Raw genomic sequence first — 14,462 nt, 5'->3', positions numbered from 1 at the left:
TTTGGGGGCGGAGCGTGTATGATTCTTAGGTTGTAATCGACTATAGTTTCGACAGCGTCGCGCGCTAAATATGAAACGGAGTACTATAGGTCTGTTCTTTTTCGTCTGCGTTGTTCTGCGCTATTTTAAACTTTTAAACTCGTATCACCAACTTGCTCAAGGAACTCTAGTGCCTGTAGTTCAATCGACTGGCGCAAATGCTCGGACAGGGACGAAGAACACAGGACGCGGACAAGCGCTTCGTCCCTGCCCGAGCATATGTGCCAGTCAATTCAACCAATTAGCCCGACATCAAACGCTACTAATTGTAGTGCCCTATTGGTATTCGTCCTTTCAACGACTTCTCGATGCGACTGGGCTGTGTTTGCGATCCGACATCAGGATTTGGCATTTTCGTGCGGTGTCGCAGTTGTCGACTCAGAAGTGGAACGAGTTAGGCACGTGCTGTAGAACTGTCCGATGACTTGTATCATCCTGTCGTAGAGGACACGCTTGACGTGGACTCCGTAGATGAAGTCGACGTGGTTGAACGGGCCAGACCCGACGCGCTCGTCGACGACGATGCTGGAGATGCGGTTGCGGATTCGGTCGACGTCCTGCGGCCTGGAGAGCGTGTCCCCGTGTCCCCAGAATATGGCGACGGGAGCACGGATTTCCTCCAGGGGATAGCAAGGGGGCGCAGTCTGCGATTAAAAGGGCGTAAAGGGTGAGACTTGCCCACCCCCAAATCGGGAAGCGTGCGCGCACGCCTATGTTTGCTACCGTTCAGCATAGGGCGAATAGACAAAGTATAGCGTAGAAATAAAACAGGCATGGAAATAAAAGCAAACAGAGGAGGTGATGAACGAAAGAATTATGGGCTTTGAAGTGGGCCACTCGCTTGCGAAAACCTCAGTGATGTTTTGATCGAATTCCTAGTAGAATTCTTTTCTTTTTTTTTTTTTTCACTATCGGCAATGCCGTAGTATACTTTGTCTTTATGCCTTTATTTACGTCGCTAGAAGTTTTCTCCTTTACCGCTTGAACTCTAGTATTTTTATGCATTTCGAAAAGAGTGGTTCAAATCAATTCCGGCTTACTTTATCGAATATGTTTCGCATTATATGCGTAACAATCGAGTTGGAACTGAACCATCTAGTACACGTTGACTAGTGGGCTAGCCTTAGCCAAAGAAGGGTCTGGTTTAAATGACTGACTTAAGAACACACTGCAGAGTGCCGCAAATAGTGTAAGTATGGCTTCGGGCATCGTGTGTGTCGGTGATGAACAGGACAGCTCTAGGCAGTGAAAGAGTCTATCGATCACAGAACGATGGTTCGTAACATCGCTTCTCAAAGAAGAGAAGGACCGAGAGAAATGTAACTGAAAGTTTCACGAGTACCATTTACCTAAGGGTAGACTTAAAGGCGTGCTACTCGCCAAGTCTAACAACAGAACGTACAAATGGTAAGACACTTTAGAAAATTCTAAGGGTCACCATTGCTAAGAAGACTTGAAGGCGACGGCCTTAATGACGATGCATTAAAGACTGAAACGTCACATCAGAATTCGACGAGCCGTTTGACTTGTCGTGCCTCATTTCATGCTTGTTGAGCATTCTCTGGCATTACATACCTATTCGGCCTACCACACAATCCAACCCGCCACGGTGGTCTAGTGATTACGGTGCTCGACTGCTGACCCGAAGGTCCCGGAATCGAATCCCAGCCGCGGCGGCCGCATTTCCGATAGAAGCGAAAATGCTTGAGGCCCGTGTACTTAGATTTATGTGCACGTTAAAGAACCCCAGGTGGTCGAAATTTCTGGAGCCCTCCACTACGGCGTGCCTCATAATCATATCGTGGTTTTGGGACGTAAAACCCTAGCAATTATTATTACCACACAATCCACTAGGCCCTGACTCAACGTCTTCCATCGCGCGCCCCTTCCGCGTTACTACGTAGCCGTCAGTAGGCTTAGTCACGCGAAGGCCGCAAAGACGAAATGAATGCGCAACCCGCGGGCTACGAGCCACGCTTCGCATTCGAGTTGTCTTAAAGATAGTGTAAGAGACCCTCGGAATCGTTGCTTCCCTCTGGCTCAACGTGTTTTATGTTTTTACCAGGTCACGCTCAAGGTCATTGCATGATGAGTTACTTCAGGTGGTTGCCTTAATAATACTTCCACTGAAGCGACGGGAAAGCTGTTAAACATGTAGTTCTGGATTTTACGGGCGAAAACGATGATGGGGTTATGAGGCACGACGGAGTGAGGGACTCCGGGTTACTTTTGACTGCCCGGGGTTCTTTAATGTACACCTAAATCAAGGCACACAGGGGTTCTTTCATTTGGCCTTCCTATTGAAATGCTGCCGCCACGGCCGAGAACCGAACCCGCGTCCTCGAGCTCAAGAGCGCACACCCGGCCAGTTCCAACGCCAGCTATAGAGAAAGCCGTTACACCGCTACTGATGTCTGATGTAGATGTAGAACCTTAAAATTTGGCTCACACCCACCCTGAGGGACTGGGACACTGCTAAGAATCGGGTAACTAAGATAAAATATTGAAAATATAGAAAAGAGCCTAATTTGTCCCTTTGTTTAATAAGAATATTTCTGATCAGAATTATTATTTGACAATAAAAAATTAGGGGTCGAATTGATGCTTACCTGACGGTAGATTTCCTTGTTCTTCGCTGCGCCGTAGTCGTACTTGCAGAAACGGCCAGTTTTGACAAGCTGCACAGTGGTCAATGAAAAAGATAAATAAATTAAATTCTGACCATCCAGCGCTCGAAGGTTGTTGACGTTCCCAGTTTACGTTAATGCTTTTGCGAGCCTAATCTATAACGTCGTGCAGTTAGTCTTTTTTGCAGAGGCTATGTTAGTAGATAATAGTTCATTCTATAGGGTGTTTCAGCTAACTTGCGCCAAGTATACTTAATTTCGCGTACTCTAAAGAAAAGCTGGAGAAATGTTAGCAGGACAGCTATCTTAACACAGATGAAATAATCCGACGTTGCTGAACAAACGTTACAACTTTCCTATTGAATATTTTTTGTTAGAGTTACTATTTTAAAGGTTAATTAAGGAATCTTTGTTAATTGCGCAGCTAACCGGATTGACGGTTATCTTAGCATGCATGAAATATCCCGAGGTTTCAGAACAAATCCTACAACTTTTGCCTTGAAGGTTTTTCGCTATAGTTATTAAGAAGTTAATTAAGCAATAATTGTTAATTATCCAGCTTGGTGGATACGAGAAAATGCCCTGACGTGCTGCGTACGGCTCACAACAAGACTCGGTCAATTCGACACGCTTAGGGCACGTGTTTGTAATACTATAGGCGCAAGTTAACCGAAGCACCCTGTATCACGGTCTATTCGATTTGACTGCACTTTTTGAACCTGCTGTCGAGAGTGTCGTGCACGATGACGCACGAGTTCCTGTCGAGTAAGTGCAGTGCGGCATCTGCGGACCTCGAAACCTTTGCAATTTTTGGGGGGAGGGGGCGCATTAGGAATGTTTTTTTTAACACGAAAGTGTTTTATGCCGGGGTCCACCAAGTACTTCCGTTACGGATATGACGTTGATAAAATGGACGCCAACGGATGAGAAAGAAAAAAAAACAAGAAAAAGGTCCGGCGCTGGGAATCGAACCCACGACCTTGCGGCCGTGACGGTAAGCGCCCAGTGGCGTAGGCAGTATTTTTTTTGGGGGGGGGGGGGGGGGGGCACCTTTTTGATCCGACATGGGGTCTGCGCAGATAAGTTTGGTCGAGCGTCATTTTTTGCTCTGTATTCTATGGGGAAAAATTTCGGGGGAGGGGCATGGGCCCGGTTTGCCACCCCCTGGCTACGCCACTGTAAGCGCCCGACGCTCAACCGACTAAGCTACCTTGGCCGAGCTGGACACTTCACGAACGCGCCTTATATCTTTCACACATTCTCTCTCGCATGGTGCTCTCTGTTGGCAGTGTAGGTAGGCGGGCGGGGCAGGACGGAGCGGGGCGGTGCCGCCGTCTGTGAGAGGTGAAAAGAAGTAATGCGTCTCGATCGACACTTACCAGCGCTTACTGCGAGATTGCACGCGATATCGCAGGTCATGGTTAAAGCGTCTCGATACCAGCGAGGGACACTGGCCGCGCTGGCATCGCCGAGGCACCCTAGACGCAGTTACGTTCTTTGCCTTTCGCTTCGTGTTAGCGTGCGCCAGCTCATCGAAGTAGTGCAGCTTCCACATGCACCAAAGGGATTTCTCCGCCGCTGACTGCTTCGATTGCGAAAGCACCGACTAACAAAACTGCTGCAATACGTGTTGCAGAAAGGACACGATTTCGACGGGCAAATGCCGTGCCTTGGTGTGCGAGACAGAGGCCAGTGGGACGCACGCGTTTGCGGTTCAAGCTACGAACCTCTGCCTCCCGTGTTGCTGAAGAGCAGTGTGGTAGTGTATGCATGAGCACAGGCATCGGTTACCCATTACTAGAAAGCGCACACCCTGCCGTTTCTCTCCTTAATTGACGACGTTTTGAAGAAATGCATATCGGGTACCAGTGTTGATTATGAGCTTGTTAATGTAATCTTTGCGCGGAATTCGCGATTCGCTGAGTCCAAGTATATGTTTACAACTTCAGCTACCACAACGCTTTAATCATGATCATGGGCATTAGTCGTCGCGACGGAGACATGCCACTAGGCGTCAACATGGGTGCATACATGTCAAACGGTGATATAGCTGCCAAACACGAATAGACATTGCACGAGCTTTCATATATCACTACACAATAAGCACTACTTCTGTGAAAACATGTTTCGCTTTCGTGTTATACCGATTCCTATGGCGGAGGGATCAGCCATGTTTTTTTTCTCTTTTAGACTAAAGTTTTCGGTTTTGTGCACTTTCAATATGCCTACATGACATATAAAAAGACGAGACAAAACAAAAACATCGAGCCTACATGCAGGTTCGATCTGTCGTGGAGTCACCCTCGGCTTTTAGTCCAAGATCACGCATGAAACACATCATCATCGTCATCATCATCAGCCTGAGTGCGCCCACTGCAGGGCAAAGGCCTCTCCCATGTTTCACCAATCAACCCTGTCCTGTGCTTGCTGGAGCTACGTATCCCCGCAAACTTCTTAATTAATCTCATCCGCCCACCTAGCTTTCTGCCTCCCCCTCGCGCCCTTGCCTTCTCTTGGAATCCAGTATGTTACTCTTAATGACCAGCGGTTATCTTGTCTGCGCGCTACATGCCCTGCCCACGCCCATTTCTTCTTCTCGATTTCGACTATGATGTCCTTTTTGTTCCCTGACCCATTCTGCTCTCTTCCTGTCCCCTAAGGTTACACCTATCATTTTCCTTTCCATGACTCGCTGCGTCGTCCTCAATTTAAGTTGAACCCATGAGACACATAGGGCAGTCAAACCGAAGAGATCTTGTGTCACCTTTGCCTTTCCCGTTTATGACAGTGTTCTTCCCCCCAGCACACGCGGCGAAATTGTGTATTCTTGCCTGAGCGAAGTGCAGCAGGTTCTTCCACGATGTACCGGCGGGTACCTGGCGCAAGTAGACATGAAGGCGGCTCTGCGGCGTTTAGGAACGAAACAGCGATCACTAGCAAGCCACGGCTGCAATCCTTGCATAAGAGCCAACTTTACAGCAATACAGATACTTTAAAGTGCTTCATTAGAGTTTTTCACAAAAACAGTGTGTTCTGTAGCAAGATCGAGTGCTCCACGCGTTGCTTATTTTTAGCTCGAAGCTCGAGAACGAGCCAGCGCAGAAAAAATAATTATAGAATAAGCGTTTGCGCTGTCTACCTTTGCTCGCTCCGACCCGCCGCGGTGGTCAAGTGGTAATGGTGATCATGATAAAGAGTGCTTAACAGCGCACACGACAGGAGGGGATAGAAGAGAGGAAACACATTTCACATCGCGAAAAGGATGCTTGAATCATGGTATTTTCATTTCCACCTCCGTCAATTCACACGTTCTGGCCAGCTGTCGGTCTCTTTAAAGAACCCCTGGTGGTCAAAATTATCGGGAACCCCCTGCCCCCCCCTCAGTACGACGTGCTTCGTAATCATATCGTAGTTTTGGCACGTAATGCCCTAGAAATTATTAATTTCCGCTTACCACGTTGAACATGACGGACGGTCCAAAGATGGTGCTCCACACGGACTCGCAGAGATACAGCGACTCCTGCATGCGACAGGGCTTGTCTGCGATCTTCTTCCACAGGGGTTTCTGCCCCAATATTTCCCCCATCTTAAGCACCGCGCTGCGGATCTTCGTTCCGTCCCGTGCATAGAGATAAAAAATTCATTTAAGCACGGACTCCTACTGCGATCTAGTGCGTAAACAATATCTTCAATTGCATAAACTAATCAACATGTGGCAACATTAGCTGACAGTAACCATCATTCGCCAGCACAAGCCGACAACAGTTTCAGACATACAGCGAACAGTAGTCGACATTAGCAAGTTATTTATTTATTTATTTATTTATTTATTTATTTATTTATTTATTTATTTATTTATTTATACAATGGGCTCAACAAACATCCGTGATTTTGGCCAATGGCGCGTTTGAATATATGGAGTCTATGAGGATTTTCGCAACTGGTATGATTGTAGAACTCTGGTGCTGACCACTGCCGCTATTACGCGAGCAAGTGCGGTAGGCCAGGTGCTGGTAGTATGGCCAGGGCACCCGTTACCGTTCACCGCTAATCATTATACCCAAAGTCGGCCCACTTAACGTAACGCGTATAGCGCGGTGCATTGCGAACAGACCGAGGCATGCGTATACTAACCAAAGAATGCCTACGCATTAATAAATTTTGGAGTTTTAGGTCACGCCATTAGTGGAGGACAGCGGTATGATTTCGACCAACTGTGCTTCTGTAACTCGTCATGGCTGTAACGTTACCAACTTGGCGGTTACTACCTGCACTTACTACATATGTAGTCAATGTTGTGACACGCATTTACTACCTAATCATCATCATAATTATCAGTTTACTTTACGTCTACTTCAGGACGAAGGCCTCTCCCAATGATCTACCTAAAAAGTTACAAAATGCCACTACATATTTTTTAAGAGTTCAGGTGGCTTTTGTTGAATCCCGACGATTCATGCTTCTCTGTACTTGCCTCAGCGATATTGCATTCAAAGAATGGTTTCCAGGCAGGGGCGTAGCCAAGGGGGGGGGGGGGGGGGTTGGGGGGTTCAAACCCCCCCGAAATTTTTCAGTTTTGCTTGCGTATACATACACGCACACATACAAACGCACGCACGAACATACATAAAGTATGGTTGAACCCCCCCCGAAAAAAATTTCTGGCTACGCCCCTGTTTCCAGGAGCTCTCCAGAGGGACATTATTTTTACAACGAAATTGTTTCCTGCCGGACGTCACCAAGAATTTACCGACGTCACGTCGGTAAATTATTCACGTTATTTCTGTGAGGGAAACGACATCAAATAAATGATGTCATTAATATAGCACGCAAGTTAAGTTGTCTAACATTCACTTCAGATCCGGAGAAAAAAAAATGATGGCTGATCCCTCCGTCATAGGAATCGATATAACAAGAAAGTGAAACGTGTCGTCACAGAAGTAGTTGATTGTTTATAGTTCATTAGTATGTGAGAGCTTGTACAATGTCTACTGTCGTTTGACTGATATGACACCGCTTGATGTGGACGCACTCACGTTGACGCCTAGAGAGAGAGAGAGAGAGAGAGAGAGAGAGAGAGAGAGAGAGAGAGAGAGAGAGAGAGAGAGAGAGATTATTTTTGTCCTTGCTGGGGTCAAGGGAGGTGGAGGCCAAGAGACTAGCCCCTACCGGAGCCCCCCTTCCTCAGGCGGCGGCCAGACCTTGGGTCTTGGCGGCGTCTTCGGCCAGCCGGAATGCCCAGAGTTGGTCATCCGGGCACGCGCTGAGCAGCATAGCCTCCCACTGCTCGGGCGTGGTAATCTTAAATTTAGTATTCTTGCTGTGATTGATGGGGTGTGTCGCTGTGGGACATGCCCAGGCGCTTAGAGGCACATCTCCGTACCGACGGCTAATGCCCATGATCATGATTTCACCCTTGCGGTAGCTGAAGTTCTTAACATATACGTGGGCACCGCATATGGGGCGAATCCCGCGCAAAGATGGCATCAAAAAGCACGTAATAAACACTGATACTCGATATGCACTCCTTCAAAGCGTCGTGAAACGCGAAGAGAAACGCTACGCGCGTCGTGTCTTCCATCTAGCCTGGCCGTCAGTTCTCACAGAGCGAGCGGGGAACGCGGGGCGACAGCCAGGCGAGCGTCGGAGAGCTATATTTTGATATGGGTGGATGCTGTGAGCGAGGCTTGGGCTAAAGCCGCCACATCGCGGGGTGTTAAAGCGTTGAAGAAATTACACTTCTATTGGAAACGCGCCGAATGGGACGGTCGTAGCAAAGGTGCGTTTTTTTGTTTTTGTTTTTCGAGCCTGGTCACATATGCACCGCGCGGTTATAAAGGGGACGATCATAGCATCCATCCATCCATCCATCCATCCATCCATCCATCCATCCATCCATCCATCCATCCATCCATCCATCCATCCGTCCGTCCGTCCGTCCGTCCGTCCGTCCGTCCGTCCGTCCGTCCGTCCGTCCGTCCGTCCGTCCGTCCATCCATCCATCCATCCATCCATCCATCCATCCCATCCATCCCATCCATCCCATCCATCCATCCATCCATCCATCCATCCATCCATCCATCCATCCATCCCATCCCATCCCATCCCATCCCATCCCATCCCATCCCAGAGCACTGTGAGAGGAAAGTGTGAAATATAAAAGGCGTGTTCATGTAGCTATCGTTATGTGTTTGGCGGTAGCTCAGTGGTCTAAATGTCCGCCAGCCGTCGTCGCGGACCGAGAGGTCATGGGTTCGACTCTTGTCAACGGAACTTTTCGTATAGTTTTTTTTCTTTGCCATCTGATGGCGTTCATTTTGCTAACGTATTTCCGCGACGGAAATACGTTAGCAAAAAATATTTGCTTGCGCAACTGGATTGGCCGTGGGATACAAAGGGTTAAACAGGGAATGTCACTAGAGCCAACGTTTCGACAAGTGGACGTGTCTTGTTCAAGGCAGCAGTGTCGAAACGTTGACTTGAGCTACATTCCCTGTTTAACCCTTTGTATCCCACGGCCAATCCAGTTGCGCAAGCAAATATTTTTTACGTATATGCAATTACAATACATACGAAAGTAAGAATAATCCAAAAACCTGGAAATTGTAGCATTAGTTCTGGAAGAAAACAAGTGTCCACATATGTGGACGCTGGGAACACCAGTGACACTGATTCCATCACCCTTCTATATCGTACATGCATGGGAAGTTTGCCTGCCAACTGCCCTGTTTCGATGCAATAATAATTATCATCATCGCTACTTCTTACCATAATCAACGCTTTCATCATCAGCTCAACGCGTTCATTATTAAAATCATCATCATCGTCATCATAAACGTTCACGTGGCCGCTTGCTAACGGCTCTGATTCAACACTTCCATCATAACCGTTCATTGTCGCCATCATCAGCGCGTTAATCCTCATGTTCACCACCACCACCATTCAAGGGCCATTTGTTTGCCCACAGCTCTACTTCAGCGTGTTCCTATCATCTTCATCGTCGTTGATCGTCATTACCAGTGCGTTCATGGTTACGTTCAAAATGAATGCTTTCATCACCAGCAGTAGCATTATTGAAGAGGCCTTTGCTTGTTGATGGCTCTGTTTCAACGCGCTAATTATCGGTGCTCTCCCAATCGGAACAATCGCTTCCTCTAGTCAGCTTGAAAATTATGGCATTTATATATTCATCACTTAATCTACGTCCCGAATAAAGCAAATAAATTCTAAATAACTTCTAAACGGCGTATTTAGCTATAATGCACTCGAATTTATAACTCTAATTTTGAGCACTAAATGTTGGTGCGCATGAAAGCAACAGACTACGTACAGCAAGGTTAGCGAAGTGAAGGAATTTATAATCCAGCTTCAAGGCTCTTGCGCGAGGCTGCTCGACGTACCAGTTTCTTGTGACTTTTAAGCCCGATGTAAACATACAAATCCTGCTCAGATCGCGAAAAGGATGCTTGAATCTGTAATTATAATTCACAGTCTTTTCATTTCCGCCAGGAACGTGTGATTAGTCACACGTTCTGTCCAGTTGTCAGTCCCTTTAAGTCAGTTGAACTGCTCGAATTTTTTTGGCTCGTTCGTTCTACTAAATTAGAACGCTGAACTAATTAATCCAAATACAAGTATAGTTCTGAAGATACTCACCGATGGTCTCTCGGACAGCGCTAACAACTGCTGCCTTGCAATGAAAATCGCGTGAACTGGTGTGGCCACCGGGGCCAGCGCCACGAAGAGTCCCACCTGCGCAATAGTGCATGACGTCAGCGTCAAGCCAGTTTGAAACAAGTTTAGTGTCACTAATACAATATACTGTGCACATTATGTAACTTCAGACGAATCGCGCCTTCATTGTACCCTGTATGTAGTATTCGGGAACGCATAGCACACTAAATCTGATTTTCCAGACTACTTAACCTAGAAAGAAGAGCCTTAATGTTCGGACCGATCATTCATCAAAGATAGTCATATCTTGAACGATGACATGTTTTTATTATCGTGAACAAATACTGCCTGTGCATTTTGTGCACTTAGATTAACGAGAGCATGGTTGAAGTTTTCAGAAACATGGACTTATCGAAACAGTTTATTTAGTGCTGCGGTTTGTTTTGTGTATGTTCTGTATCTGTCGCGCACAGCGCATACTTCATCGTACACAGCTGGAATAGCATGCTAGGCGTATCGCCAAGCAAACCTTCCAATACTCATTAAACAACCCACCGTCCCGTCGTCTTTCGCATCCTGTCTTTCCAGCGCTACGACGTCATTTATAACCAATTTCTCTTTCTTATCTTATCAGAGTGAACATTCTCAAAGAGGGAAATTTGCCCATGACATTTTTCTAGTGCTTTTGCGTTGTTGACGGATATTCCCCTACCGCTGTAAGTCAGTAAATATGGCGTTCAACAACTAAACGTAAGGTCGCATACTCGACGGGTGGCCGGAGCGGCTGAATTCAGGTGGAGCTATAGGGGGAAAAAGAAAACAAAAAAGCAAAGAGAAAAGAGAAAAGAAGACGCTTGTTAGTCACATCAGCACAAAGCATCAGCACGAGCACGACGCAACAGTCAAAGGAAAGCTGGTGGCTGATTGTTCAAAGTTCTTTTTTTTTAATTTTCATTAATTTGTAATTTGATTCCGGCTATTGTTACAATAGCCAGTGGCGTCACACCACTGGTTGTAATAACCGTCGCTGAGAGATAACAGAAATAAATAACTCGTGTTGGCTGTAAACTGCAAGATCGTCTCATGCCCTATACAACGCTCATGTTACTGACCCCCCCCCCCTCCGTCCCCCCTTTCCCCCATACAAGTAGACTTACAGCGCGATGACACAAGACGCTTGTCCCATTAATAAAGCTGAGGTGTCTCTTCGTGTCTTCCCTTCGTATTTTGCTCTGTAGGGATTATTGGCCAATTCACCGTTCTCGGAATACATTGTGAATACTGATGATATTACCGTACCTTATCATTGTAGGCGGGCACCGACGACAGTAAGCCGAACATGATGAGCGTCCCCTGGGAGTGGCCGATGTAGCCGAGTCTGGAGTTGCCCGTCTCTCGGAGCACGTAGTCGATCATGGCAGGGACATCGTATTCGATCATCTGATCGAACCTGAGTTCACACAGGTGAGATCATGGCTGAACACATAATCTATCTACATTATGGCAAAAGCGCAAAATACGGGACAGTGAGCAGACGGGACACAGCGCTGTCTATCGGAATGACAATGTGGCGCTTGAAGGTAAACATTAGACAGATGTCTGTCTGGTTGTTATGTAAACTGAGAAAAGTTTTATTTTATCTCCAACCAAAATCACGTAGACACGTAAAAACCCGGCGTTTCGGACCCGGCTTGGTTCCCTCATCAAGGGGGACCGTGGCGACGTTGCAGCAGCGTCTTGTAGGCACTCGCGCGGTGGTCAATGATCCCGCGCTTTGCCGCGGAGCGCAGTCCGTGCGCATACACCGGGGAGAGGGTTCCAAGGGAACGACTGATGTTTTGAGTGGATCGCTCGATACGCACGACGCCAGTGTTTACGTGATTTTGGTTGGAAATAAAATCAAAGTTTTCTCAATATGGCGCTGTACTGCCATAATATTCATGAACCAACTAGCCCGCCTAAGAACCCTCGTACATAAACTTCATCATCATTATCAGTCTGTTTTGAAGCCCAACGCAGGGTTACGACCTTTCCCAATGATTTCCAATGGACCCCGCGAATGGCGCTAGCTGATTTCATGTTGTGCCTGCAAACTTTTTTTGTTCTACCAACTAATTCTCGGCCGTTCTCGGCTGCTCATCCATTGTTCTCGGCTTGATCATCCATAGCGCTTGTCCTGGTCTCTTTCTTGTCCCGTGTTCTTTTTTTGCGCTATGGTTTCTGAAGAATGATGAACCAACACGCCCAAACGTTCCCTTCGTCCATTGGCATCTACTCCGTCATTTGAACGATCACATGTTATCTGACATGTACAATACGTGGCTTTCCCAGCTCCATTTTCCCTCACAATGTGCGTTAGGATATCGGCTGCCTTGTTTGCCCTCCGATCCCCTCCGCAACACGAACTTAATCGAATTACGGAGCATGTGTGAAACAAAAAAAGCCGGCAGATCCCACGCATTGTGGGAATCGATGCAATGCGAAGCAGCCAGCAAAGAGCTGCATACATCGTCTTGTATGTCATTGAGGAAAATGCGTGTCATGGTTTTTATGTTAACTCCTATTATTTATGTTCGTCACACAGTAACGTCGCGCAATACCAACTTCGGGGTCGATCAAATTAGAGAAACGGCCGCCAGCGCCCCATGAGCGTGGCACGCAAGTCATGCTGTACATGACATACGTGTCATGACTTTCATGTTAACTCGTGTTATTTATGTTCCTCACACGGTCACGTCGCAAGATACCAATTTTGGTGTATATCAAGCTAGCGAAACGGCCGCCAGCACCCCATGAGCGTGGCACGTAAGTCATGTTGTACATGACATGCGTGTCATGATTTTCATGTTAACTCGTGTTTTTATGTTCGTCACACAGTCACGTCGCGCAAAACCAATTCCCGGGTAGATCAAGCTAGCGAAACGGCCGCCAGCGCGCCATGATCGTGGCACGGAAGTCATGCTGTACATGGCATGCGTGTCATTATTTTCATGTTAACTCGTGTTATTCTGTTCGTCACATAGTCACGTCGCGCAATACCAATTTCGGGGTACATCAAGCTAGCGAAACGGCCTCCAGCGCCCCATGAGCGTGGCACGTAAGTCATGCTGTACGTGACATGCGTGTCATGATTTTCATGTTAACTCGTGTTTTTATGTTCGCCACACAGTCACGTCGCGCAATACCAATTTCGGGGTAGAGCAAGCTAGCGAAATGGCCGCCAGCGCTCCATGAGCGTGGCACGTAAGTCATGCTGTACATGACATGCGTGTCATGATTTTTATGTTAACTCGTGTTATTTATGTTCGTTACACAGTCACGTCGCGCAATACCAATTTCGGGGTAGATCAAGCTAGCGAAGCCGCCGCCAGCGCCCCATGAGCGTGGCACGTAAGTCATGCTGTGCATGTCATGCGAGTCATGATTGTCATGTTAACTCGTGTTTTTATGTTCGTCACACAGTCACGTCACAAGATATCAATTTTGGTGTATATAAATCTAGCGAAACCGCCGCCAGCGCCCCATGAGCGTGGCACGTAAGTCATGCTGTGCATGTCATGCGAGTCATGATTGTCATGTTAACTCGTGTTTTTATGTTCGTCACACAGTCACGTCGCGCAATACCAATTTCGTGGTAGATCAAGCTAGCGAAACGGCCGCCAGCGCTCCATGAGCGTGGCACGTAAGTCATGCTGTACATGACATGCGTGTCATGATTTTCATGTTAACTCGTGTTATTTGTGTTCGTTACACAGTCACGTCGCAAGATACCAATTTTGGTGTATATAAATCTAGCGAAACCGCCGCCAGCGCCCCATGAGCGTGGCACGTAAGTCATGCTGTACATGACATGCGTGTCATGATTGTCATGTTAACTCGTGTTTTTATGTTCGTCACACAGTCACGTCGCGCAATACCAATTTCGTGGTAGATCAAGCTAGCGAAACGGCCGCCAGCGCTCCATGAGCGTGGCACGTAAGTCATGCTGTACATGACATGCGTGTCATGATTTTCATGTTAACTCGTGTTATTTGTGTTCGTTACACAGTCACGTCGCAAGATACCAATTTTGGTGTATATAAATCTAGCGAAACCGCCGCCAGCGCCCCATGAGCGTGGCAC

The 14,462-nt window shown here is 47.2% G+C and overlaps 1 protein-coding gene across 1 annotated transcript in view; it reads right to left on the bottom strand.

Annotated features, from left to right (window-relative positions):
* Nucleotides 1-343: 343 nt before the first annotated feature.
* Nucleotides 344-14,462, bottom strand: part of LOC119405370 (gastric triacylglycerol lipase-like) — a 35,643-nt gene continuing 21,524 nt past the window's right edge. The window contains exons 5-9 of the mRNA XM_049419366.1: nucleotides 11,640-11,790; nucleotides 10,323-10,418; nucleotides 6,121-6,231; nucleotides 2,649-2,717; nucleotides 344-683 (exon numbers count right to left, since the gene is read on the bottom strand). Of these exons, the coding sequence (XP_049275323.1) occupies nucleotides 378-683; nucleotides 2,649-2,717; nucleotides 6,121-6,231; nucleotides 10,323-10,418; nucleotides 11,640-11,790 (733 nt within the window). The 3' untranslated portion in view covers nucleotides 344-377. The remainder of the gene's footprint in view (nucleotides 684-2,648; nucleotides 2,718-6,120; nucleotides 6,232-10,322; nucleotides 10,419-11,639; nucleotides 11,791-14,462) is intronic.

Source organism: Rhipicephalus sanguineus, chromosome 9, assembly GCF_013339695.2.
Source record: "Rhipicephalus sanguineus isolate Rsan-2018 chromosome 9, BIME_Rsan_1.4, whole genome shotgun sequence".
NCBI classification, from domain to species: Eukaryota; Metazoa; Arthropoda; class Arachnida; order Ixodida; family Ixodidae; genus Rhipicephalus; species Rhipicephalus sanguineus.
This window is presented reverse-complemented; position numbering and strand designations above follow the sequence as displayed.